The following is a 26,253-nucleotide window of genomic DNA, read 5'->3' as shown; positions in this document are numbered from 1 at the left end:
AAAATAAACTCTGCAATCTCCACATCTAGACAACCAGAAGGATCTAGCCCTGCAACCCTGTTCCAGCTCCAAAAATGACTGTGGCAATGGCTCCTTGACACCATCCACAATAGGATTGCAAGAGGTGATCCAGAACCAAAAGCAACTTCACAATTAACTATCATACATCGAATCCCATGAGATTTTCCTAAGAACACTCAGCGACAAACTCATCAAAGGGATTTGGGAACCTGTATTTACTCCTGTAAACAATTGTCCACACTGAAAGTACTCTTCACATGCACACTGCATCTAGATCCTCCAGCCTAAACACCAGGTCATGGGCTAGATCTCAAGAAAAAGGAAATTCAAGGTAGAAGCAGAGCTATTAGGTGGTAATAGTAGTCACAGCAGCCACAGGAACAATACACAGTAGATACGAAATTTTCATAATCTCTTAAAGATTGTATTTCTTCCAGTGGATTATTAGCAACAGCTATCCAAGAGACCTGACTCTGTCTCTTTCTTCTTTGTATTTTGTCACAAGGTGCTAAGATTTTTTTACCTCTATTCAGCAAGCATATCTCAAATCCCACAGAGAGCACCAGAGATAAAAAGACAATGGTGTTTAAAGTATTTTTCTGGTTAAAATCTCAGCAGAACATAGCACAAGGTGCAGAAAACACAGGCTATGTTGAGGATTATCCCTTGCAGTGATGCAATACAGGCCGTTATCAATGCTTGAATCTGTCCTATCTCAAGTACATGCATCCTGCTCATCCCAATGTATTTTTGTAGATATGCTCACATAAATACCTTCAGAAGAGAGCAGAAAGATTCCTAACTTCATTAGAGACTGTAAAAATCTTATCAAGTATATATTGTATAAAATACGTAAAATGTCACACACAAGTACTAATTCCTTTGAGAATAAAAAAGTGTTGAGCAGAGAGCAGAGAAAAATTAAAGTGTACTTGCTATCATCCTACTGTTGATCTTTTAATTCTCCACAATTATTCAACAAGAATTCACTGCTAGGAAAGAGTGCCCCTGACAATTGACTGCTTGGAACTTGTTCAGGCCAGTTTTTCCAGTCTGATAATGATCACTATCTTCAAATTTATTCCAATGATTTGTGCACCTTATTTTTTTTCTAAACCAGAAAAATCCTGTCAAGGGTTGAAACTGGATTTCCCTCGGTTTTCAGCAGGCTACATTCTCCTTCAAGACCTTGGATAAACAGTCTTTAGCCTGATAACCAGCATTATTTCAGGTTTTTCTCTTTTGCTTGGACACCAGCAGGGTGTAACTGTATAAGATTGCTAATGTCTGAATCAATGCACAAAACTGTCATGAGTAAGTTTTACCTCCTGGCAGTGCTTACAGATGCTGCCCAAACCATTTCTAGCAGATACTGATTTATTCTTTTAAAGGCACCATTCCTCACATGATGTTGGGAGACAATGGTTGAGGATCACAAAGCACATCAGCGCTAGGGCAAGAAGCAGCACCTTGTCTTGACTCCAGTTCTGCTCCCTGATCTTGACCCACAAACCTTTCCAGCTGCTCCTGGAAAATGCCTTTCCTGTAAAAATATTTTTTTAGAAGAAACCAAAACCTTCCTCACCTCATAATTCTTACCTGCCTTGCTGTAAGGCATCAGGATAGCAAAACATTGAAATTGCACATCAAGAAATATGGTCCTGTTTAGCTTCACTGATGCTAACAGTTGCTTTCAGAGCATAGACCTTTAAATGCTGGCTGAAACTTAATACAGAAGTCATTTATGTGTACTAAGAAATAGAATGTGATAGACTACTGGAAGCAAAATAGCCAAGTCAAGCGCAATGCACTGCATCATGCTAGGATAACCTGATTGAGGCCAGGAACTGAATTCACTGAGTAACACCCAGCTATTCCCTTGGAGCAGCTGCCCACATCGCTGCTGCTTCTGCACAATGCTTTACTTCTTGGCCAAAAGGCAGCACAGTTGCCTAATTTTCTCTAGACTATCTTCAAGCAAACAGTATCAAAATTTGTTTGAGAGGATGACTGCAATTTTATCAGTACTGAGGATAAAATGTTTGTTTTTTTCATCTTAAAACACCACACTTTTAAGTATCTCAAATTCTCCTAAAGTAGGACACAAATATCTGATGAGAAAAAAAAAATCCCCCAAAACGATGTTTCCAGCTTGTCTTCAAAAGGAGTAGAAGAGAAAACATCCTTCATCTGATTTCACACCCTTTTGTACTCAAGTTTATTTAATGCTCATAAATTGCAAGAAATACTTTCTCCAAAGCATCTCTTAGGAGCCCTTACTACTTACTCAGTTTATTTACTGCATGGGGATTTATCCAAGGTGGAGTCAATAACACTGCAGCTACCTACTCATCTTATCCTCTGCTCAAGCACATTCAGCAGAGCATGCCAGAATTGTGTTGTTCAATTCCAGGTGCAGGGAAGCTGCCCTATCCCAGTGTAGCAGGGTAAAACCTTTCCTGCAGTTGCTCCTGTGACACCAGAAGAAAAAGCAGGGGAAAGATGTCTCCTGTGATCTTTCCTTTTTGTTGACTTGCACAAACAACTGCATTCATGCAAGGCACTAAAACTTTTAAATGGAAGAGAAAACCTAAACAAACAAAATCTCCCAACTTAAAATACAGATACACCTCCTGAAAACCACATGAGAATGTAAACTGATGGAAAGCTATTATTAAAAAGGGAAGGGTAGGAGTTAGAGAATTACAAATAGAATAAATGAAATAAGTAAATAAGTCAAGATTCCTGCCACAGGAAATGGATGAACATGTACAGGACAAACAAGTCCTAGAACTAAGAATATCACAAAGAATCTAAGATTAAGACTTAGGTTAAATCTCACAAATGTATGGTTTAAAGGGTGAAAATAAATTGTAAACCATAACAGCTGTAGATCCAAATAAATTTCCTTTTCATTTTGGGAAAAAACAGCATACCTTAAGAATAACATGCTGGGCCCAGCTCAGTCAAGCAACAAGGCATAACCGACAAAAGAAAAAGAACTATGTTAAAGTAGAGATGCACAAATTGTAATTGATGGGAAGCAGGCTGTTGGAAAAAAAAACTCTCTGTGTCCTGGTGGACAACAGGAAATCCATGAGCCAGCAAAGTGCCCTTGTGGCTAAGAAGACCAATGGTATACTGGGATGCATCAAGAAGAGTGTGGTCAGCAGACAGAAGAAAGTTCTACTCCCCCTCTACTCAGCCTTCCTGAGGCCTCATCTGTAATACTATACCCAGTTTTGGGCTCCCCAGTTCAAGGAGGACTGGGAACTGCATGACAGGGTTCAGCAAAAAGCTAGTAAGATGGTTAGAGGACTAGAACATCTCTCTTATGTAGAAAGGCTGAGGGATTTGGGGCTTTTTAGCCTAGAAAAGTCTGAGGGGAGATATTATGAATATTTATAAACACCTTAAGGGTGAATGTCAGAAGTATGGGGCCAGTCTTTTTTTTAGTGGTGCCTGGACAAGGAGTAACAGGCACAAACTTGAAAACAAGTTCCATATAAATGTGAGGAGGAACTCTTTTCCATTGAGAGTGATGGAGCACAGGAATAGGATACCCAGACAGGTGATGGAATCTCCATCCCTGAGGTCATTCCAAAGCTGCCTGGATGCCATTCCATGCAACCTGCTCCAGGTGAACCTGCTCCAGGTGAACCTGCTCTGGAGTGGGTGCTGAACTAGTTGATCTCCCGAGGTGCCTTCCAACCCCTATCATCATTCTACAATGAACTATTACTTAGTGCTTAGAATGGGAAAGTAAATTCACATTTTGGCATACTGGTGAAAAATAAGAAATACTCTGTAACCCAAGGACAGGTGCAGTTAATAAACAAGAGGATTAATGCAGATAGACATGGAACAACAAATTATGACCACAGCTGCTTTGAAGTCACTGCTTATAACTGTCAACATAGTGCTTTTTGCCAGCTGTGAAACTACATTAATACAGCTAAAAATAACTTTTCTATTCTTTTGGTTCTTCTTCTTACTTTCTAAGAAAATGCTATTAATTGCAAAATGAGTTCTGTGTGGCAGAGTAAATGGGTCACAAGCCATATTCCGAAGGCAAGAGTGAAAATGCAAAGATTTTTGAGTTTTGGATTTAGGCAGCATGTATTTCCTAAACCAGTTTCTGTTTCAATAGTTTGTGTTTACAGTTCCCTTTTTTTTTTTTTTTCCAACCTGATCATCTCCTAGGAGCCACTTGAGTCATATCCCACATGGCCCATGCAGAACTTCAGCTACTGTGGTTCCATCTCTAAGATTCTGTGAAGCTGGGAGTGTTCTTAATTAATTCCTCAGACACCCAGCAGACAGAAACTGCCACCTTTGTCTACTGTCTGCTGATCCCTTCCATTTCCAGGTGTGAATGGCCTGGATCAAAGCTGGCAGCCTCTCTTAGAAGAAGCAATTTCCCTCAAATGAGCCCCACTGAAAGTGACAGGACTCAGCTGCACACAGTAGTGCAAAACCAGCCTCTAAACAAGAGCAAAACCACAATAGTTTTCACTGAGGAGACATGTCAGCTCCTGAGACTTGCACCTTCTTGCAGAGAGTGAGCTAAGCACTTCAGGAATAAAAGTAAGGAAAGTAATAGCGGATTTGCACAGCTGGTACTCTCAGAATAATCATAAGCTAATCTCACACGAGGCCTTTCCAAGCACAATTGCTGCACAGAAGAGAGGCAGAGGTGCATCAAATTCTGGGTTATGTCAGACAACTTTGAGAGAGGCTCAGCATTTAACCGATACTGTAGTCATGGATATGCACAACCCTCACACAGAGGGGTTCGATAGACATCAACCTCATTAAGTTTCCAACAGATTCAGTTGTTTGGCAAAGAATAGGACAGGAGAAGTAAATCAGCAAGCAGATCCCTTTGAAAGGGTTTATTTCTCCAGCTGCTGAATAACATGACTTTGAGATGGGGAATACTTCACAAAAAGAGGCAAAATTAACAAGTAGCATTTAGGAATGTGGTATAGCTTGATTTGATCAATGTTTTCTCCCTTTATTAAGATGCTTAATCATTCATTGCATTTTTTTTTCCTAAAATGCTTACTCAATACATTAAAAACTATGCATTCAATTACATTCAGAAAATTTCTATTGCTTGATTGGGGAGTCACGATGCCAACAGCTCTCACAGCTTACCGTTTCTGAAGACAGAATCATACTTAATACTTACTCTAACTGGGCTTTTCATCTTTAGCCTGTAATTATTTTCCACTTCAGATCTATAGAATGAAACATCTTCCTATACTTAAGCCTCCCAGTGCATGGATAGCTTGCAAAAATCAGACAAGGAACTTTATCAGTTCTCTCAAGGGAGAAAGATATTTGCTAATTGCCAAGAACAAACCTGACTATTCATGTGAACCATAAGGAGATGCAGTTAGAAATGACATACATTACCCTGTCCATATCCTGGAAAAACATTTCAGCTGAATGAAATCTCAGTTTATTACAAACCAAGCAATATGAAAGCCTCTAGGAAATTGGTAATGTGCTTATAAAGGCTTTATTTGTGGTACCTAACAAGAGGAAGGAATAAACTTCAATGCAAATATTTGCTGTTCATAGAAAAGGTTCATAAGAAACAAGCTTAAATGAGATTTGACTAGGAAAAAAAAATCAGTCTTAGTGCCTGCAAGTTATATACATGACTCTGTATTCAGAGAAAGAAAATGGCATCAGCACTGCAGCTGAAATAGCAACCCACTTGATAGACAGAATAAATAGGCTGCGATTCTAAAAGGCTTCCAAAGATCTTAATATATTTATACACACACACACATATATGCACACTTGCATTCATGCTTTCTCAGTATTCTTCCAGAATAAGTCATTATAAACACAGCAGAACAAAGGAGTAGGAAAAGGCAAGCAAACAGAAAATGCCTCTGGAAAGCCATTAATCACAACATCGCTTAGAAGGAATTAAATTATTTTAAAACCAGTTCCAAACCCACAAGCAGTAGCTCGAGTAAAACAACAGAAATCCTTACCTCTGCGTTCTTATTCCTGGCTTCTCTCCTTGCTGCTTTTTCTTTCAGTCTTTTCTCCTAAAACAAAAAAGAGGCACGTTTTTAAAGCAAACTCCTGGGTTGTTGGCTTTGTTCACTTTCTTTTAGTATTTTAAGTTGAGCTAAGAGTTGAACCACCTAGATACTTTTTAGGCATATGTGCTATACCAGTACTATTCACTCTATATGTTAGTGATGAAAAAGGATAAATAAAAATCAGATTGAGACATTATTCATTCTTCTTGCTCTCAAAGGAAATAAAAATCATTGCAAGAATGATTCAAATTGACATTTTGTCTTCACCAAGACTTGTTACTTTTAAAGGAATGATGCAGTTTTTTGACAACATTAGTATTTGTTTCTAAAACAATGTAGTTAAAATTACACCAAGAGATCACATTTTGTTATTTATCAGTGGTTTAATATGAAATTCAGTCCATTTAACACACCAAGAAGGTAATTTTCCTAAGGAAATTGCTGTTACAGCAACTGGGGAGTGAAAGCTAAAACATGTTTTCCCTAGCCTTCACATCTCTGTTATTAAGAAACACTACAACAGTGTTTGCTTAGTAATTGCATTGATTCAGAAATCTTAAGTTTCCTCTCTGTATTTTGCTTTATCAATGCTGAAGACATTGTTGTTCCTGCAATACAACTCTCTCAGCTTCTTTGAGCAATATAAGCTGTAACTTGTGTCAGCACATTTAGAACCAAGACTATTTAAAAGGGGACATTAATATCTGTCCAAGGGCAAAACCTGAGCACAGAGAAGACTGAAAACCAGTCACATTTCAGCTCCCTCATGGGAGTAACAATGAAGTTACAGCTCCTGGAGTCCTGGTGCCATATCATCACAGTGAAGTCACCAAATTATATTGGCAGGTACCACATAAAGCTGTTTGGGAAAGCAGGATGTTTGAGTGCAGATCTGGGAAAGGGACAACACAGTCACAAAGAATTCTAATACTGGTGTCTGAATCCAGTTTCTTTTGAGCCATCTGTGCCCTTCTCCGTTCTCCTGTCTAAACTACATCGTATTTCAAAACTCTGAGTTAAGTCAGCCTCTTCTCTCCAAATCAACACTAAACAGTTGGAGTTCATCCTCCCCCCAAAAAAAGACAGAAACAAAACTGCATGAGGTTTCTGTCTCTCTGCTTTATACAGTTCTCCAATGTTGTATGCAAAGCTGGCTGGTACAAGCACAATACATTCAGAGCTATATGCAAGGGCCACTTTAGACAGAAACAATACAGCTGTCTTATTATTTCAGGTTTGTTAATGTAACAAAAAGTAATAAAGGTTAATAATTGCATTTAAGGCCACAAGAGCATCATATGGGGCAAAAGAAGTCACTTAAAACAATCTGCTCACCCACAAGCTAGACTTGAGTATCACAACCTCATGGTCCTAACAAAGTCACGCATGTTATGATTCCTTTCTTCAAGGCAATTTTTTTAATTGATTTTTTATCTTTTTTATCTATGTTTTTCTAATTAATTAAGATTTCCAATTTCACTCAGTCTGTTTTCAAACGGTTTAGTTGTGCACCCTTGTCGTGGAGGGCCTGTAGGCTCGAAAAGAGGCTTATTTATGCCTTGCCTGGACATGTCTTTCTGCCAGGACCCCTGGTTGTAAACAGGTTGTGTAAGCCCCCACACACCCAGCTCGTGTCTCCCTGGGGTAAATCCATGTGATCCCCATATTTGGGAAAGTCCAGGCAAGTAGCTTCTGCCTATTATGGTAAGGTTTGGCTAACTGCCAACCTGATTGGTCATTCTAGTGGCCAAAGAGGCCATTAATCTCAGCCCACAGCCAATAAATAGGGGTGCACAGGCAAACAACGTGCTCTCTGGCCCTACCCGCAGCTCAGCTCGGACCCGCAGCTCTCTGACCCTACCCGCAGCTCAGCTCGGACCCACAGCTCTCTGACCCTACCCGCAGCTCAGCTCGGACCCGCAGCTCTCTGACCCTACCCGCAGCTCAGCTCGGACCACACTGCAGCACCCTGCTGCTCAGACACACTTGCATGGTTCAGACACAGCTCTAACCTTCACTTGTAGCGCTCAGCCGCTCAGACCTCACGCTCGGATGCCATTGCATAGCTCCGATGCTCAGAGGCTCAGACCTCATGCTTTGATTTAATCGCAGCTCACCTGCCTGCGTACCTTAGATGAAGAGATCATTTAAGCCTGCACATAATATATATTTTTATATATATATATATGGAACCTATAGCCTCCTAAGCCAGCTCTGCACATCTGCAAGCTATGGTGCTATCAGGACCAGATCCTGCACTGCTTTACCTACGGAGCTCAGACTCCTAGCAGCTGCACACACGGCCTGGAGCCGTGAAGAACCGTGCCAGAGACAGCATGGATATTCTCCTGCTCCTCACATCCTGCCAAGGTGATATCCCTGGACACAGCATCCAGAAGACAGCAGCATCTAAGGCAGAGATCATCCCTCGCCAGGAGAACAAAGGTCAGAAATATTTCCCCAGAAAATGGGAAGATTTATCATCTCCCCTCATGCTGGGAAGATTCCAGCGTCCAAGTCCACGGGCAGAGACCCTGACGTCTGGACACTAGGCACAGGCTGTGACAGAGCCCCAGAGGGTGATTAATAATTGATAAAGAGTTGTGAGTAAAAGCTTTAATGCCTCTGTAATATGTTACCTCTGCCGTAGAGCAGAAAGAGTTTCAGCCTGCTCTGACGGGCAAAGAGCATAAAGATCCCAAATGGCATTAAGCCACAGGGAAAACTCCTCTCTCTGTTTATAGTTAGAATGTTTGCTAGTTAAATAACAAATTCCATGTACATATTTTAACCTAAATTACTTTCATAACCGTGCACTGAACTGAATATTAATATACAGTGGTTGGGGGTGGCAAGAGTGCAAAATATTGAATTTAATGTTATATTTTTATATAAAATTTCATATCGCCTCAAATTAATTTCTCGCCTCCACCAAATAGGTGTAGGTACTGAGAATCCCCCTCTGAAACAACCCTTCACTCTTTGGGTTCACCACTGGGGTTCTCTCATTTTTCAAACTTTACTAAAGAAAAAAAAATTTAAAAGAACAGAGATAGAAAGTAGCATACCAGTTTCTAAATTCAATAGTCCTGGCAATTTTAGACAGAAAAAATCTATGGCATATGAAAATTTAGTGTCTTAACTACAGCCACCAGCTGAAGCAAAGTTGCTCCTCAAGGTATTTACAACACAGCTCTAAAAAGACAGCTATGAAAGCAGGAGGTTGACACAATGCTATAGAAGAGGAACATGCCATACCATCTGTGTAAGTTACTAAAGGTAAAGGCAGAAAAACATTCCAAAATTAATAGGCACAGTGATAATTTTTTTTTTTTCTACAGAGAAAGGGTTTGGTTTCTTTTTAATGAAAACAAAAGCAGATTTTGCATAGGATGTATCTATGTTGCCACTGAGCTGAACTGAGAAGGACCTTTCAGAATCTGCCACAGACTGATTACCATGGGTAATAAGGTAAAAGACAGGGAGAAAGCTTGATACAAGCAAGTTCCAATCCAAATCCGCTGTCTTGGGTTCAAATGCAGGTTCCCAGAGACTCTAATAAATTTAATAGACCCAATGACAATTTATAGAATTTATAGAGTGCCCTCCCCTCTTCCCCCTCCTTTTCCCAAAGATAGGGAGAGAGAAAAGAGATAAGCACACCCCAATAAATCAATCTCACTCGATTTGGAAGTTAAAAAGGAAAAGTTTAACAATAACTTAGAAAAGGTATTGGAGGTAGGGGAGTTCACAAAGGATAAGGAAGGGAACACAGCAAAATACAAAAAGGGATGGATACAACCCGAGCAATGTGATGGTGTCTCTGCCTCGTGGCTGCCACGTGGTGTGCTGGTATGCAGTGTGCGTGTGTGTGTCAAGAGGGAGCCAAGGAAAGAGAGGAAGAGACAGATAGTTCCTGTCTCTTTTATACCACAGGAAGTGGGGGGAGTGGGCTAACCATCACCTGGAGTGTGGCCCACCCCTGGGGAAGGGCCAAGACCCCCAGGGTCAGGTTCAGGGTCACTCCCCCAGGAGTGTTAACCCTATACATCCGCTTATTGCATCCCAAACATGTGGTTTTTATACCTTTCATCAGAAGGCTGCCAACTGTAGTAAACTGCAATTGCTTACATGTACTTATGTTAGAAATTACATACTAATTGGCATAGACATCTTCATATTCTCTCAGCAATACATACGTTGTGTCTAAGCATTCTGTCAGCAGAGATAGGCGAAAACCAGACTCCAGCCTTACATTTATATTTGTTACACCATTCTCTAAGGTCATTCCAACCTTCTATCAGTACTTCTGAGCTCATGCACTCTCGCCTGTCCATGGCTTATGTTCCACTATTTCAACAGCCTCAAGCTACGTCAGGGGAAATTTAGGCTTGAGGTGAGGAGAAAGTTCTTCACTGAGAGAGTCATTGGACACTGGAATGTGCTGTCTGGGGAGGTGGTGGAGTCGCTGTCCCTGGGGCTGCTCAAGGCAGGATTGGACGTGGCACTTGGTGCCATGGTCTAGCCTTGAGCTCTGTGGTAAAGGGTTGGACTTGATGATCTATGAGGTCTCTTCCAAACTTGGTGATACTGTGATACTATAATTTTCAATAGCTGTACAACAGTCAGACAATTCTATAGAATCACTGCATTTAATATTACTATACCCAACAAGAAGCCAATGCTTTAATCAGGCCTGCTTCTGCTGTGTTTTGCACTACAAGGCAGCCTTCAGCAGCACAGCTAATACACTGCAGCCAGCACTGGGTATTCACAGGTCACAGGATCATTCTGACTGCAAGTAATATCAGAGGGTGTCTGATCCCAACTCCTGCTCCCAGTAGATTGGCTCTGAGGTCAGGCCAGGCTTCACAGGGCCTCACCCAGCCTAGACAAATCCCAATGCTAGAGACTCCACAGCATCTTTGGGCAACCTGACTGTCTTCACAGAAGAATCACAGAATCAACCAGGTTGGAAGAGAACTCCAAGATCATCCTGTCCAACCTATCACCCAGCCATGTCAAATCAATTAGACCATGGCACTAAGTGCCTCATTCAGTCTTTTTTCAGAACACCTCCAGTGACAATGACTCCACCACCATCCATGATGAACCTCTTGTTTTGAATTATGGCCATCATCTCCTCTCTTTTGCTCTGCACTGCTGTGCAGACACTGACTCCATCTCTGTCTCCTCTGTGATATCTCTGGATGCACTCGGGGCTGCTGTCAAGTCCTCTCAAAGCTGCCTCTGTTCCAGGCTGGACAAGTCCATCTCCTCCACTCTCTCATCAAAGGAGAGGCATCTCAGCTGAAAGCACTTTAGTTTGTCAATGCCTTCCCTTTAGTGGGAGAAGTGGTGATGTGTAGGGGGTTACTATTAGAGAGCTGAGAAATTACTTCCCTCAAGCACTACAGTTCAAAGCACCAGATAAGCGCTGATACAAAGTAACCCCACCTCAGCACACAACATGCAACCTGGTGCTCAGCACCAACTATCTCACTCTGCAATCTTGCTCTTACTGAGCTATTTCGCTTCCAAATGCAGGAATAGTTATCAGGCCCTTACTTAGGCTTTGACTCCAGGAAACAATCCTATCACAGCACTGCTTATATTTATACACAGCTTCAAGCACATGCATAAGCACCTACAGTGTGCTGAGCAAACACATAAATACTTTACCTCAGACAGAACCTTATTTTCTGTTACCTAACTGGATCACAGAATCACAGAACGTTAGGGGTCAGAAGGGACCTCCACAGATCTTTGAGTCCAACCTCCCAGCTGAAGCAGGATGACCTAGGGCAGGCCGCAGAGGGATGCATCCAGGCATCCAGCCTCTGCTGTGCCAAGGTAATATCCTGACATAATAAAGACAGCCTTTCATACGACTACATAAAACCCAGAAATTATCTACCTTGCCTTAACTTACAAAGAAATGGTACAGCACAGCCAGAAACACAAATCTCCAAAGATTCAGATGAGAATTTTCATTATGGTGTCATTCATTCCCACGCTCTTTCTGCTAGGAAGAAGTATGGGCAGAAGGACAATGTATTGTGACACAGCTGTAAAAACGTATTCCAATGAGTCCAGGTTGAACCAGTCCAACAGCTCAATGTTGATTTATTTCATGGGAATAAATTCTGTCTATGGATAAGTCTGCAACTAAATACAAAAAAATGAGCCCTCCAATATTAGTGTTCACATGTGGGAAAAAAATAACAAAAGCATGATCTTTCTTGGAATATCTAAAGTGTAATACAATAAGAATGCCAGATTTTATCACTGTTCTATCAAGCCATAAATCATTACTTGTAAGAACAGCACATAATTCAGAGATTAAATGCATTTTTCATTTCTTTCCATTTACAAGGGCAGAAAAACAAAAGATCATGTTTCAAAGCATGACTATTTAATTATATGTTACTGGCTGACATTTATAGCATCTAAATCGATAACATATCATCATGAGACTATCAGGTATCTAATCACAATCTGATTAAGTACTCTTCTGTCTACAACAGTGAAGTCAAGCACCTATATTTTCTTTTGCATTTATGCTGAATAGCTCTCCTTTGTATCCATATAGCACATTCTTCTCAGCTGATATATCTAGTCAAGCCTAGGCTAGATGTTAGAAGGAAGTTCTTGACAGACAGAATGATTTGTCATTGGAATGGGCTGCCCAGGGAGGTGGTGGAGGCACCATCCCTGAAGGTGTTCAAGAAAAGACTGGATGAGGCACTTAGTGCCATGGTCTAGTTGAGTGGATAGGGCTGGATGATCTTGGAGGTCTCTTCCAACCTGGTTGATTCTATGATTCTATTAGAGTTTAACCAAAACTCAGTGTAATAATTTGTTGTGTTTAAATTCTCAAGGAAGTGTTTTCAGCCCCTTTAGATCAAACCCAAACAATTTCCTCAGAGGCTGTAGATAGAACACTTATTTATTATCTTAGGTCAGCAACAAGGTGTATGAAGTTTTGAACAGTGTCTAAACGCAGATTATCTAGATGTCATTTAAGGAGCAGTTTGGATAGATTGAGAACCACAGGGTTTGTGGACTTTGGAAACTGGAAAGATGACAGGATTGATGTGTCTGACTAATCCAACACAGGCTGTAGTAATTAATCCCTGAATCTACTGTAGTGGTCATACCCTGGTTTAGAAGACTGTTTAACCTAGATTTTGAAACATCTTACTGAAGGACAGTACAACACTACCTTAAAAAACTAGCTTCTGTTACTAATCACTGCTGTTATTAGTCTGAACCCACTAATCTTTTTAATTTTTAGAGCATGCTTAAACAGTCTCACTTCAAATTCAACCAGTTTGAAAGAATCTCTGTTAAAATTTATGTCCTCATGTAGTTACATGCTTATCATACTTCCTCTTAACTTTCTCCTTGTAAGGTGAAGAAAATAAATCTCACTACAAAGGTTTTTAGCCAGGTGAGGGTCAGTCTCTTCTCCCAAGCAACCAGCAACAGAACAAGGAGACACAGTCTCAAGTTGCCTCGAGGGAGGTATAGGCTGGATATTAGGAGGAAGTTCTTCACAAAGAGAGTGATTTGCCTTTGGAATGGGCTGCCCAGGGAGGTGGTGGAGTTGCCATCCCTGGAGGTGTTCAAGAAAAGACTGGATGAGACACTTAGTGCCATGGTCTAGTTGACTGGACACAGCTGGGTGCTAGGTTGGACTGGATGATCTTGGAGGTCTCTTCCAACCTGGTTGATTCTATTCTATTCTCTATTCTATGATCCTATTCTATTCTATTCTCTGAGATCTCACCATTTTCCCAAGTTATCTGCCACTTATGTTCATATATTCAATGTTCTATCAGCCTACCTGATCTTGTCAGAAAAATCCACTGCAATGGTTCATGTTATCTTGACTGACCACCACATCACCCACATCTTTTTCAAGGACTACATCTCTAAAGAAAAAGGTCTCAGTCCTAAAACTCTATTCTAATAGTCTTCCTCCTAGAAGCTTGTACTTCATCCTATCTTAAAACAGCTTTTTTGAGCTCAACTTAGCAAGAAAGCTTGCTCCCATGTCACTATAAAAATCTTGAAATGATACACTTCGCAAAGAACAAATACTATGGGCCCACTAGAAATACATACTTAATCAGAAACCACTGGTTTGGAATGTTCCTGAGGTTTAGTTCCATTTAATTTAGTTACTGAGGTTTAGTTCCATTTAATTTGTGCCATGTTTATTTACTAATTAAAGAACCTAAAGGACTTGCAAAAATTTCGGTGTATTCCATAGACGAATTTATGTATCAGATTCTGCTCCAATACAAATATATACAGGCACAGAGTTCATTACACACCTACTTTCCACCAAACCACACTGGTTAGCATGATATTCCTTCTATTGAGTTCTCTGTTAATGGTATTACACAGCTCAGTGACCTTCTCTATCAGCTTTTAGAAGTTTCCTTCAAATGATCTTTGGATTTTTTTTTCCTCCCCAACTATACACTTAGTTAACAAGGATGGTTAATAAACCTTAGTAATCACGGGGATGAAAATTTTTATCCATCACCTGTAATATGGCTGAATAATTTGGCTTTCAATCAAACAAAGAAGCATTATGTTTACAGTTATTGAAACTTTCTACCTCTCCTGCACTAGAAAATGGCAATGGAAGCAGCTTGGCCTAACAAGGAGCCAAAGCCATGGACAAAGCAACTTATAAAGCAGCTTTTAACATACAGAAAATCTACTCACTGTTCTTAACTCTGGTTAAGAAGTCAGCCATTGGGCTCTTTTTATACCCTGATTTCCTCTTTCTCTTAACTTTTGGGTTTTAAATAATAAACTCATACCCATTTTATTTCTTGCTGAGACACCAAGATGCCTACGCAAAAAGAAATAACCTTAACATTTACATTCCATGTTTTCAAGCTGAGGAAAAATAGTAATAAGATAGTACCTGGCACTCTAGTTGGTGAGGATAGTAACATTTGAATTTCATATATATATATATATATATATATATATATATATATATATATACACACACACATTTCAGAAGCCAAAGTTTTAGTTACCAAAAAAACCCAAAAGAAATTCATGCCAGGAAATCACCTTTTCCTTTGGCTCTCTTCTGTCTACAGGTAGGAGCATATTTTATTTTGTCCAGAGGCTTAATTGATATATTTAACATATATATATGGTTTATGTCATGTTCATATATTATTTTTTCCTTCAGCATTTAATTTTTGTTTTTAATTGTACAATAAAAGTCTCCTTTCTTTCTCTTAAATCACAGAACCTTAATGGTTGGAAGGGACCTCCAGAGATCATCAAGTCAAACCTCCCTGCCAAATAATTTGTACAGCTGTCATAACTGCTCAGACTTGCATTAAATACATTTCTGCAGTTGATTATACACTGCAGTTTTACCAGCCTAAAAGTTCACTGACCCCTTCCATTTGCTTACCCAAGGCAAGAAATAGTTTCACTCAACACATCTAAGGCAAATCTTTTTTCCTGTAAGAACGTCCTTGTGAATAGAAGATTAGAGAGGGTCTAAGAAATGTTTACAAATATATGAGGGCTGGATGTCAAGAGAGAGGGGACAGGCTCTTCTCAGTTGCAATCTGCAATAGGACAAGGGGCAATGGATATAAACTACAGCACAGGAAGTTCCACCTCAACATGTAGAAGGGTCACAGAGCACTGGAAGAGGCTCCCCAAAGAGGCGGTGGAGTCTCCTTCTCTGAAGACTTTCAAAACCTGTCTGGATGCATCCCTCTACAACCTGCTCTGGCATGGGTGACACACTCAATGATCTCCAGAGGTCCCTTCCAACCCCTGTAGCTAAGTTACCCGAAGCCTTTTTTATTGAAATGCTCAAGAATTCTCACAGGTTTTGATCAAAGATTTTAGCACCATGCTTTTAATAATTGATCCTTTACATACTGATGTTGTAATTTGGAGCTGATGGGCTGCTTTATTTAAAAGCTGATGCAATGGTCTACCACACAAGAGATCTTATGGGTGGCCAGTATTTGGAACAAATCACTCTGTGGCCTGGAAAAATCTGTTAGATGTTAATGCATCTCAGTTGATATCATAACTTCATATAATTTCTTGATATTTTACTATGTCTTGTTATTTTAGTAGGGCATAGCCAAAGATATTGAGCTCTGCTGTAGGAAATACACAAAGAACTCTTCAAAAGTTCACATCAGCTCTTATATGTTGACATCATTACATTCAAGTGCTGGTTTCCACCCACATTTTAAAGCAAAAATGTGGTTTGAAATACGACTTAATAAATGGCACAGTGGCATCCCACGCTTGTCTTTTCTCAGATTTCACACTACTTGTGCTGCTTACATGCAAAATATGTTTTTATTATTATTATTTTTAACTGCTCAGCTTGCAAGCAACTTGGTATCTGAGAATCCAGCTCTAATAAACAAGGCACCAGTCCACAGAGCAAGATTACAAACTTCTAACAGGATCAGCACATATATGAGAGCAATACAGAATCAAACTGTGCCCACTTCCATGGCAGTTTTGCTATGATTAGGCAGAGAGAAGAAAAACTAGAATTAATGAAAACTATTTGTTAATTACTTAAAAATAAATAGAATGGGAGCATCTGAATACATTGGGGTAAGAAAATTCTGCCTCAGCAGTCACTTTCTGGCCATCACTATATTTCATATTGCTATACAGTAATATTTGTCTTGTTATAGAGATTAGCAAATCATCTACATGCAAGCAATGCTCCAATCACCAACAAAGGCCAACATTTCCAACTGAAAGATAAAATTGAATCAGCTTCCTAACACTTATTTAGATATTTTTTTAATCTGTAAATCACATACAAACATAGCTACTATAAAATTAACAAACCTTAGTGTTTTTAGAGAGAAAAGAGAAAGCTTTTAGATTATTTTGTGTCTAATTTGTTTTGCTAGGTTGGGGTTTTTTTTTAATCTCTTAAAGTTTGTGTTAAGAAATCTATTATTCTCTTCAAGCAACAAGCTACATAAACAACAATATAAACCTCATCTGTAGAGCTGATGTTTACTTTATAGGTAGGGAAACTGAAACATGTAGGGTTTATATTACTTAAGACAACACAAGAAATGTGCAAACAGCACGAGGCAGACTCTGAACCTACAGGTATCAAATAGACTTTTTCAAATTAATCCACAGACCCTTCCATTGCAACCCTTCATACACATAACACAAACACAGGCAGAGGTGAAGGCTATCTTAACTCAAAATACACTTTCAACAGAATTACAACATGCATTAAGGTAGTTAATGGTGCTTTAAAGTAACATTTAAAGCTGAGAACTAAAATCTTAATGATTACGTCAATGGGAGTCATAATGCAAATATCACTAGCATTTTCTAGAGAAAAATAGAGGGAAAATGATGATGAATATGCACTTTAATTCTGTGGCTGCTTTTGGTTTTGAAGGGATGATATCACTTAAGAATGAGAATTCATAATCTAGACAAGCTACAGACTGTTAAGTTGTCTTAATGCAGCCACTCTTAAGGCAACATTTAAGTCTCGTACACCAGATCTGACAGAAGGCAGAAAAATTCCACAACTGTCTGTGCCTGATCATGTAGATACAGATACCCCCTAGTACCTGAATCCTCAGCAAGCAAAGGGTATAGCTCCCATCAAAAGCTGCTAGGTTGTCTCAAAGAGCCATGACAGGCAGAAGTCAGGATTTTGGGCAGTTGTGCCATTAAATCCTCCAGTAAGATGAGCAGTAAGCCTGGCATGGAAGCTCTCTTTACAGCACTAATGCTGCAGCTCTACCCTAGCTGCAGTTATGCATGCACTTCAGCCTCCACCCCCAGCTCCATTTTCTGATTAGGGTGTACATGAACAACCTACTCACAGTTATCTCGTTTTCTTATTCTTCACATCAACAAGATGAGGGCAAGAACTCTGCTGGAAAACTTTTAGAATACATTCAAGGGCATCTGAAGCTTTATGTGTAGCCCATTCAGTTGCTTACATACAAGTAAACAGCAAGCAAGCCCTTGTCTCTGCCAACAGTACAGCAAGGCTGGACATATGCTGCTGCTGCTGCTAAGACTGAAAAGGGATGCCTGTCAGTCCCCTGTCAGTGTTCATTCCCCTTATCTTAATAGTTCTGTGCTTGGAATATAACAGCAGTATTGCATGCACACAATAGCTTGAAAGGGCTCAGGCTTCCTAATGAAGTAAAACTCTCTTATTTTACAGACCTCTCCATCTCTAGTATTTCCTTCTTTGCCATTCATCTCAACACTCCTCTCATCAGCAACCTCTTCCCTTTATATTTTGTTCCTATGCTGGAACACTCTTTTCATGAGAGAATTTTATCATCCTCACCCAGCATTGCATTAAAGCAGCTGTACAATTACACTGAAATTTCACCTCAAAGTGAAGAACTATTCAAGTGCTTTACTTAATAAAGAGCATAATACTTCATCAGGATTTTTCCCTTTCAGCTTATTTCCTTTGAAATATGACACAATCTCTCTTCAGAATTAATGTATTGATTGATTTCAAAGTACAAATACTGTTTTTCACAGGTGCATTTGTCTTCCAGCATACCAAATGGTTTGTGCTGTTGTGGTTTAACCCAGCAGGCAACTAAACACTTCCACAGGTAGCTGAACACCCCACAGTTGCTCATTCACTCCTCCTCAGTGGGATGGGGGGAGAGAATCAGGAGAAAAAACAAAACAAACTTGAACTCGTTGGCTGAGATAAAGACAGCTTAGTAAGATAGAAAAGGAAAGGGAAATAATAGTAGTGATAAAAGAGCACAAAGCAATTGCTCACCACCAGTCAATGCCCTGCCCAGTCAGTTCCTTAGCAGTGGGCTACTCCCCCTAGTTTTAATGTTTAGCACGACATCGTATCGCATGGAGTGCCTCTTCATCTTGTTTTGGTCAGCTGTCCTGGTTATACCTGCTCCCAGCTTCTTGTGCACCCCCAACCTCTGACGGCTGGGCAGCATGAGAAGCTGAAATTTGTTTGACTTCGTGTAAGCACTGCTCAGCAACAACTAGAATGTCAGCATGTTAGCAACATTATTGTCACGGTTAAGCCACAACACAGCATTATACCAGCTACTGGGCAGACAATTAACTCTGTCTCAGCCAAAATCAGGACAGCTCTATAGCATGATTTACTTTTTATTAACTGCATATAATTATTTTGCTTTTAATCATGAGTAAAAAAATGGATAAAATAAAGAGAATCTCTAGGACAACTTTTCTGTTTATTGAACTGTTATTATTCAGTGATCCACTACAACAGGCTACAAGTACTTTTAGCATTATTTTAGAAAACCATAAACCAAACCTGTTTAAATAATAACTACCCTGTCATCAACAAAAATTATTTGCAAAAACATAACTGGGAGCAAGACAAAGCCTAGAGCCCTGTTGGAGGGGAGCTGCCAAAAGGAAGGGGCAACATATAGGGCATTCTCCTTCAGGAGCTTTCCTGTCTGGCCTAAGACTGACAACTAACTTGGTCACAACATTATTCTCCTACTAGTTAAAATTACCAGCATTACTGCTTTTAAAAATAAACTCAAAGACTGATTCTAAGCTTCAGATAGCTGGGGGTTACAAAGGAAATTAACTATGCCTTCATAAGTCATGCTACACCTTTCTTTCCAAGTTCCTACATCAGACGCATCTTTCATGAAATAAACTACATTCATACTGATCTTAAGTTGTGACCATAGGTGGTAGTTTGAGCCTAGCTGGAATGTTTTGGTGAGAAGAACTAGATTATAGGCTGTGGAAGGAAAACAAGGCTGATGTCTATCTCACTCATAGGCTTGCTGAGATGTATAAGAATAAGAATCAAAACATAGATAAAGGCACTTCTGCTGCTGGGAAGCTCCAAGCTGCATCTCTCTCTACCTCTTTGACTAATCCACTTTGCTTCCTAACCCCCTGGCTTCCTAACCTCTATTCTTCCTTGGGACTGGGGTAAGGTTAAGAGGGGTAGGGGGAAGGTGAAGGGGCAGTTGGGAGCTTCTCCTGGGGACTCAGGTTTCTGGGAGGGGAGTTGTGTTTCTGTATTACCTTTTACCTTGTATATTTCTGTATATAACTGTATATACTGTAAATACCTGCTTGTATATTCTGCTAAGCTGTAAATATAAGCTTCATTCAATTTCCAGAGCCGGCTGAGTCTAGTCTGAGTGATTTCCAAAGTGTGGGGGGCCAGGGAACACCCAAACCATCACATCATACTTCTCCAAGTACCCTCTCCAACCATGCTAGATGTTGTATATAACTGTTTAGTACCTTTTCTTCCCTAAGTGCCCCAAGGATCTTCATGTTTTCAAAGCATCAGCTCTAAATTTAGTGCAGACACTGTTATATGAGCCCCAGTACTATAACCACTTTTCTTCAGAGCATGCTTCCTTTCCAGATTCAAAAGAATTGTATGACAACTAATATAAAATTAAGTTATAGTCTCTTTCCCACTTTCTCCTCTATATACTGAAGCAAAATTTAGAAAATACTCTGTTTGAACTCCATTTTTAAATCTATGTGGATGGTTACTCTAGGAATAGCCTGACCATAATAATGTGGTTTGTAAGGACATCCTGTTCACCATGAGATAAAGGGAGAAAAAGTAGTAAACTGAACAACAAAAACACTAAGCCAAATAAGCCATAAGCAGACAGTAACAAGAGACCTGAACTCCTAAGTCACAGACACATGAACACTAAAGGAATCACAACAGTACAACCTTGAGAAAGTTCACAGAGAGCTTTGTAACTGATAAGAGCAAGAGAAGCAAGGTTTTCTATGCTTATCAGTCTCATGGGAAAGAGCAAACTTATCACAGAATGTTTGAAAAGCACTGAGAGTGCATGGAAAGACTAGCATCTGAAAAAAAACAAGGTCAAGGCCAATGACTGTGTAAGGTCCTACACTGTGGGTCTGGACACCAGACTTATCTAGGGCCCATGCTATTTTTTAAGGGATATGTGAATGTGAGTGTGCTTGTGAATTAAAGGAGTAAAGATGCTCATAGCTTTGCTAGTAAACATCAGCTCTGATAAGTCAAGAAGAAGGAATAAGCTTGTTCTACCTCTGATGCTCATGTTCCTGATAGTATGGCCTGCATTTATTGTTTCCATCTCTCGTCTCTGTGCATGTGCAACTGCCTTGCTAGGGCTGGGTCTGTAGCTTGGAACAGCAGAAGCATCCATCTAACAGACATGCAGAGGAAACCTACCGAGTTGAAATTTAAGGGATTTGGTTTCCATTACCAGTGGTCAACCTTCCATTTTCAAGAGTGAATCTTAATCATAAAGTTATTGCATAAGTTCACCATTATAAGTACAGTCTTCCTGTAACTACAAGTTATTTATTTCATGGAAGTCTTTCCATAAAGTCTGGTATGAAGAATTTTCTCTTTTAGCCTTGGAAATAATTAGTAAGTAATTGTAATTGGAAGAGCAAATATACAAAGGGTGAATTACTACAGTACATCCTCATCATTAAAACTATCCAGTCGCCAATTAACAAAGGCATTTAGGGAACAGGAAACAAAGCAAAGAGAACTATCCTGTTTCAATACACTTCCAAAAATAGTTCTATATATTTTGCTGAAATAAGAACAGCATGAGCAAAACTAAGAGATCACAGAACTCTGAACTTCAGGTGATACAAATCAGTATCACTTCAGCAGCCCAAGGGATGCAAAATATCTCCAGTTTCCTCCTGATAACAGGAGGAAGAACTAAAAGATTCTGCAAGGAGCCTCAAAAATATAGGAGATAAATTACATCTAAAACACAGCCTTGTGGTGCAATGCTTACCCTGCAGCATCTTCTGAAAGATACCCCCCTATGACCTGAAGTCTAACTGGTACAATGCTTACAGTGCAGCATCTTCCAGAAGATGCCCCCTGTGACCTTAAGTCTAACTGCTGTCATACCTCTACAATCACAGTTATTTAATGTCTTCCAGGGGAGTATGTAACTACCACATCTTGCAGTATCAGGCTCCTGAAGACAGCCTCAGCTTGTTTGGTACTAACACCACTTAAATAAAATTTAAAAAATCCTTCTAGATATCTTCTCACTTTTATCATCCCAAGTTCACAGCAAATCTTACTGGAAAGAGGAAAGAAATAAAGCTTCTGTTCATTTCTCCTTCATCACCAACGGGCATTTTTTTGAGCTTGGGTTATAATGCAGAAAGAAAGGTTATTAAGAAGCAAGATGAATCCCTTTCTGCCACTATTTTGCTCCTAACAACAGTATATTCTCAGCTGAAAACTTGAAAAATGGAGTGTGAGAACACATTCTGAATACTTTATTCACTTCTCCCTTTATTGTTTTTAATAACATTTTACACATTTGAAAAGAGCTCAAATATATAGCTCTTACTGGGGTGTCATTAAATATCCATTAATACAGAATTCTTTTCACATCATCTACATCAGTATTGCTGCCCTTTCCCTTTTTCTCAACTGGTAAAATGTATTTTGCTTCCAACACTTCAATAAGCATTCATTACATCACAATTACACCTCAGATTTTTATTTATTTTAATCCATCTGATTTTCAATTTTTCTCCATTTGCAGAGGAAGGAGAGGATAACAAAATGTGAGACTCATGAAGGAAACCTAATTATAGCATAGATGCTTTGTAAGTTTCCACAAGCCTTAAAGGCACTGCAAGACACATCTCGTCTAATCCAAGCATCTCATGAGTGCACAAAAACATTTCTCTGATCATACTGAAAACTGTGCTTATTTAAATGGCATTCACAAATGGATTTAAAAGCAGTGGCCTGTGGATACTTTCTGAACAGTTTTGCTCTTCCTCAGGAACAGTTTTGCAAGGAAAGTTCATATTAAGGTTATGGGTTATACTAACCTGATTTTTTTCTAGAACATAAACAAAAACTGTTTTATGCAAGTTTTGATTTTGGAGTTCCTTTTTTATTCCAAAAGATACTTATCTTGAAGAACATATGAAAGAAACCATAAGACAGGGAATTCTCAATGGAAGATGATCCATAAAATTACAATCTTTATAAAAACCCTGCCTTTTCTGCTGTCATTTCACTATCTAAAACAAATTCTGAACCCATGTGCAAAATATAAAAATCTGGATGAAACAGCATATGCTCTCACATAGCCCTCCCTAAATTATCTTGTTATTCTAAGTAACTATTTTCAAGCCAGTGTAGAGACTTCAAGTTATTACCATGCATTCCACTTCAGAGGACTTTTTGATTACTGATGTACCTAACCGTGCAGCAGACTTCTACAGTTGGTTTACAAAGAATGAAAACACATTTGTCTGCAGTAGTCTTCTAATCTACCCACATAATAAATTCAATAGATCTAGCACGATGCAAAAAAACAAAGAATAAACAGGAACTTCTAAACATACAAAACAGGAAACAATGCTAGGAAAAAAAAATAATTCAGATGAGGGAAAAGGAATCAAGATACAGTTGAAAGCTACTGGAAGTGAAGCAACAAAGAAGGTTAAAGTGATTAAAATGTTAAGCAAAGACTTTGAAAAATCTGAAGCAAAAGCAGAGAGGAGACATTTCACTACTGCTTTCTCAATAAAGTAGGAAGGAGAGAGCTGTAGTATGAGAGTTCAGTAATGAAAGTAAAAAAAAAATAAAGAATCAGAGACTTGTCTGCTGTTAAAAAAGATGTCAAATGGACAACAGTGGTCCGCTTGTGGGAAGAAAATTAAACCAAGATAGGAATGAAATAATTAGCATTACTGCAGAAAGGAAAGGAAAATATTGAGCAATACCTGCTCCACATAGTAAGTGAATCTTCTGCATGGGTCATTGGAAGAGTGGATCTTCTGCTCACTGGAACAGCTTAACATGACCCAAGACAAAGGAGATAGTGTTTGTCTCTGCTTGGATGAGGCCAAAGAGCAGGACTTCATATATTTTCCTAACTATTTCTATTACAGCTATTACCTAAGCAGCAACTGCTGACAGTCAAGTATCCCAGATGGACTCAGCAGTAAGGCAGAGTAACAGAAATACATTTGATCTGTGTGGCAGCCTTACTTTACATAACCTGTACGAGTTAATACATAAAATGAGTTGGTATCTCAAGCTTGAGTGCCTTCGAAAGTGAAGATCACTTTTAACTACAAGGCTAGTGAGATTCCAAGGAGGAAAAAGGAGGTTCTGCTGAAGTAAACTCTGTGCCACCTCACTTACCCTTCTTTCAAGTTTCATCTGTTTTTAAATTTTCCTATTAGGATACTAAATTGCTTGTAAGACTATTTAAAAAAAAAAAAGGGTTCCAATCAGGAAACTGTAAAGAAAATTTACCACATCAATTAGTTTTCACCTCAAATTGTTAAGCCACAAATGAAAAATCTGAATATGCTTGCAATGACTGAATGCAGTAAGGCTGCCCTAAGAACTTGACACACATTTCATACTACCCCAACCAGAAATCTTTATAAAAGGATATATTTCCTTCTTTTTGACATACTACCATTTAGTTCTTTTAATTTGTTCCCTAAAGGACAATAGTTAGGCATAATGTGAAAAATATTCCTGCAGTAAGATAGGTCACTAGAAACTTGATACTTCCCATAACTATTAAAAAAATGGCATGATATTGATGGTGTGGCCAGTCCTGTTCATTTTGCCTGCCTCACTTTTGAAAAGGACTCTTTTCTTCATACTATGTCCACAGCTAAAATATGTTTTAATGCTGGTAAATATCTGATCAACGTAATTTGTTCTCTGCAGTATTATAACAATTAAACCATGTTAGCAGACCACCTGATTAAACATTTAAACATCAAAGACTGATTTTAAACATTTAACATTGACTCTAAAAGTATATAAAAGTCCAACCTGGTTGATTCTATGATTCTATGGTCTAGTTGACTGGCTAGAGCTGGGAGATAGGTTGGACTGGCTGATCTTGGAGGTCTCTTCCAACCTGGTTGATTCTATGATTCTATGATATGATATGAATTACTAGTGAATAGTAGATTGAGTGGAAAGTCAGAAATCAGTCTCTCCTTGTTTATTAAGCTGCATCACTGAAATATGGTAGCATTGCTTTCTGTAAAATTTACTGATTTCACCTTTAACACAGAAATCACAATTTCTTTGCAACTACTTTCCAATGCAACATTGCTAAAGCAAAGGTAAGATTTTCTTGTAGACATTAAACAACAGAACTATAGTAGTTGACTCTCAAATTAAATGTATGAAATATGCATTGACTTCAGCTGGAACACTTTAGTGCATAAACATAACTTGAAGCTTTATCAAACCCTGTCTGGATCATTTTGTCCAAATACAAACCTTAACTGGCACTAGAACATCCAGCACTAACCACTAGCAATCAGTGGGTAAATTCAAACTGGATAAGGTCATCATTTGCAGGGTAGGCTAATAAAATAATACCTTTTAAAGCCTTGGAAATTAGAAGGTTGAGCATAGAGCAGGTGCTGAGTAACATAGTCCCAGGATCTTGCATTTATCCATTATTTGGAGAAATCCAAAACCTTCTCACTATGACTAACAGAATGATCCCTGAACTCACAGAATATGTTCCACTTGACTGTTACATGACAAGGTCAGAAAATTCTTCTTTGGTACATAATAAAGAAGCAGTTTGCAAACTCACAGTCTGCAATTTAAGTTTTTTTTTTAAATGCCAGAGGAAAACCAGAGTGCAGATGCTGAAGTTTTCAAATTACAGCCAGAATTGTGGGACGCTATTTGAATAATTCAGGAAATAAATTCTGATAGCCCTAATAACACCACTGCACAAAGCTCATAATTCTGCCTACCTGAAATGCAACACTAAATGTTGACCAAGTGGTAATCTGAACACATCTTCTGTTTCCACCTTCCCCTAAACATCTTCATCATTTGTTAGAGAACATACACCAAACAACACTGTCTTCTTGTGAAACAAGTCCTTTCATCTAACACAGCTTTAAAAAATTACACCACCACTAAACTCCTACTTGATTTTAAAGTTGTACATAAAGATCTACTGTTATCAGCAACTGGTACTGCATCAGGCTTTGGTTTATCCAGCTACTTAACATCAGAAGTCTTTCTGTATACAGCATAGTCCTGAAAAGGCTGACTAATTTAATGAAGTAG

General features: G+C 39.1%; 1 protein-coding gene across 1 annotated transcript in view; it reads right to left on the bottom strand.

The window, feature by feature from the left end:
• Positions 1-26,253, bottom strand: part of DDX10 (DEAD-box helicase 10) — a 207,827-nt gene that overhangs the window by 61,241 nt on the left and 120,333 nt on the right. The window contains exon 16 of the mRNA XM_064171186.1: positions 6,036-6,092. Coding sequence (XP_064027256.1) covers positions 6,036-6,092 — 57 coding nt within the window. The remainder of the gene's footprint in view (positions 1-6,035; positions 6,093-26,253) is intronic.

Source organism: Pogoniulus pusillus, chromosome 3, assembly GCF_015220805.1.
Source record: "Pogoniulus pusillus isolate bPogPus1 chromosome 3, bPogPus1.pri, whole genome shotgun sequence".
NCBI classification, from domain to species: domain Eukaryota; kingdom Metazoa; phylum Chordata; class Aves; order Piciformes; family Lybiidae; genus Pogoniulus; species Pogoniulus pusillus.
Note: the sequence above shows the minus strand (reverse complement) of the source record. Positions and strands in the feature narration are given on the sequence as shown.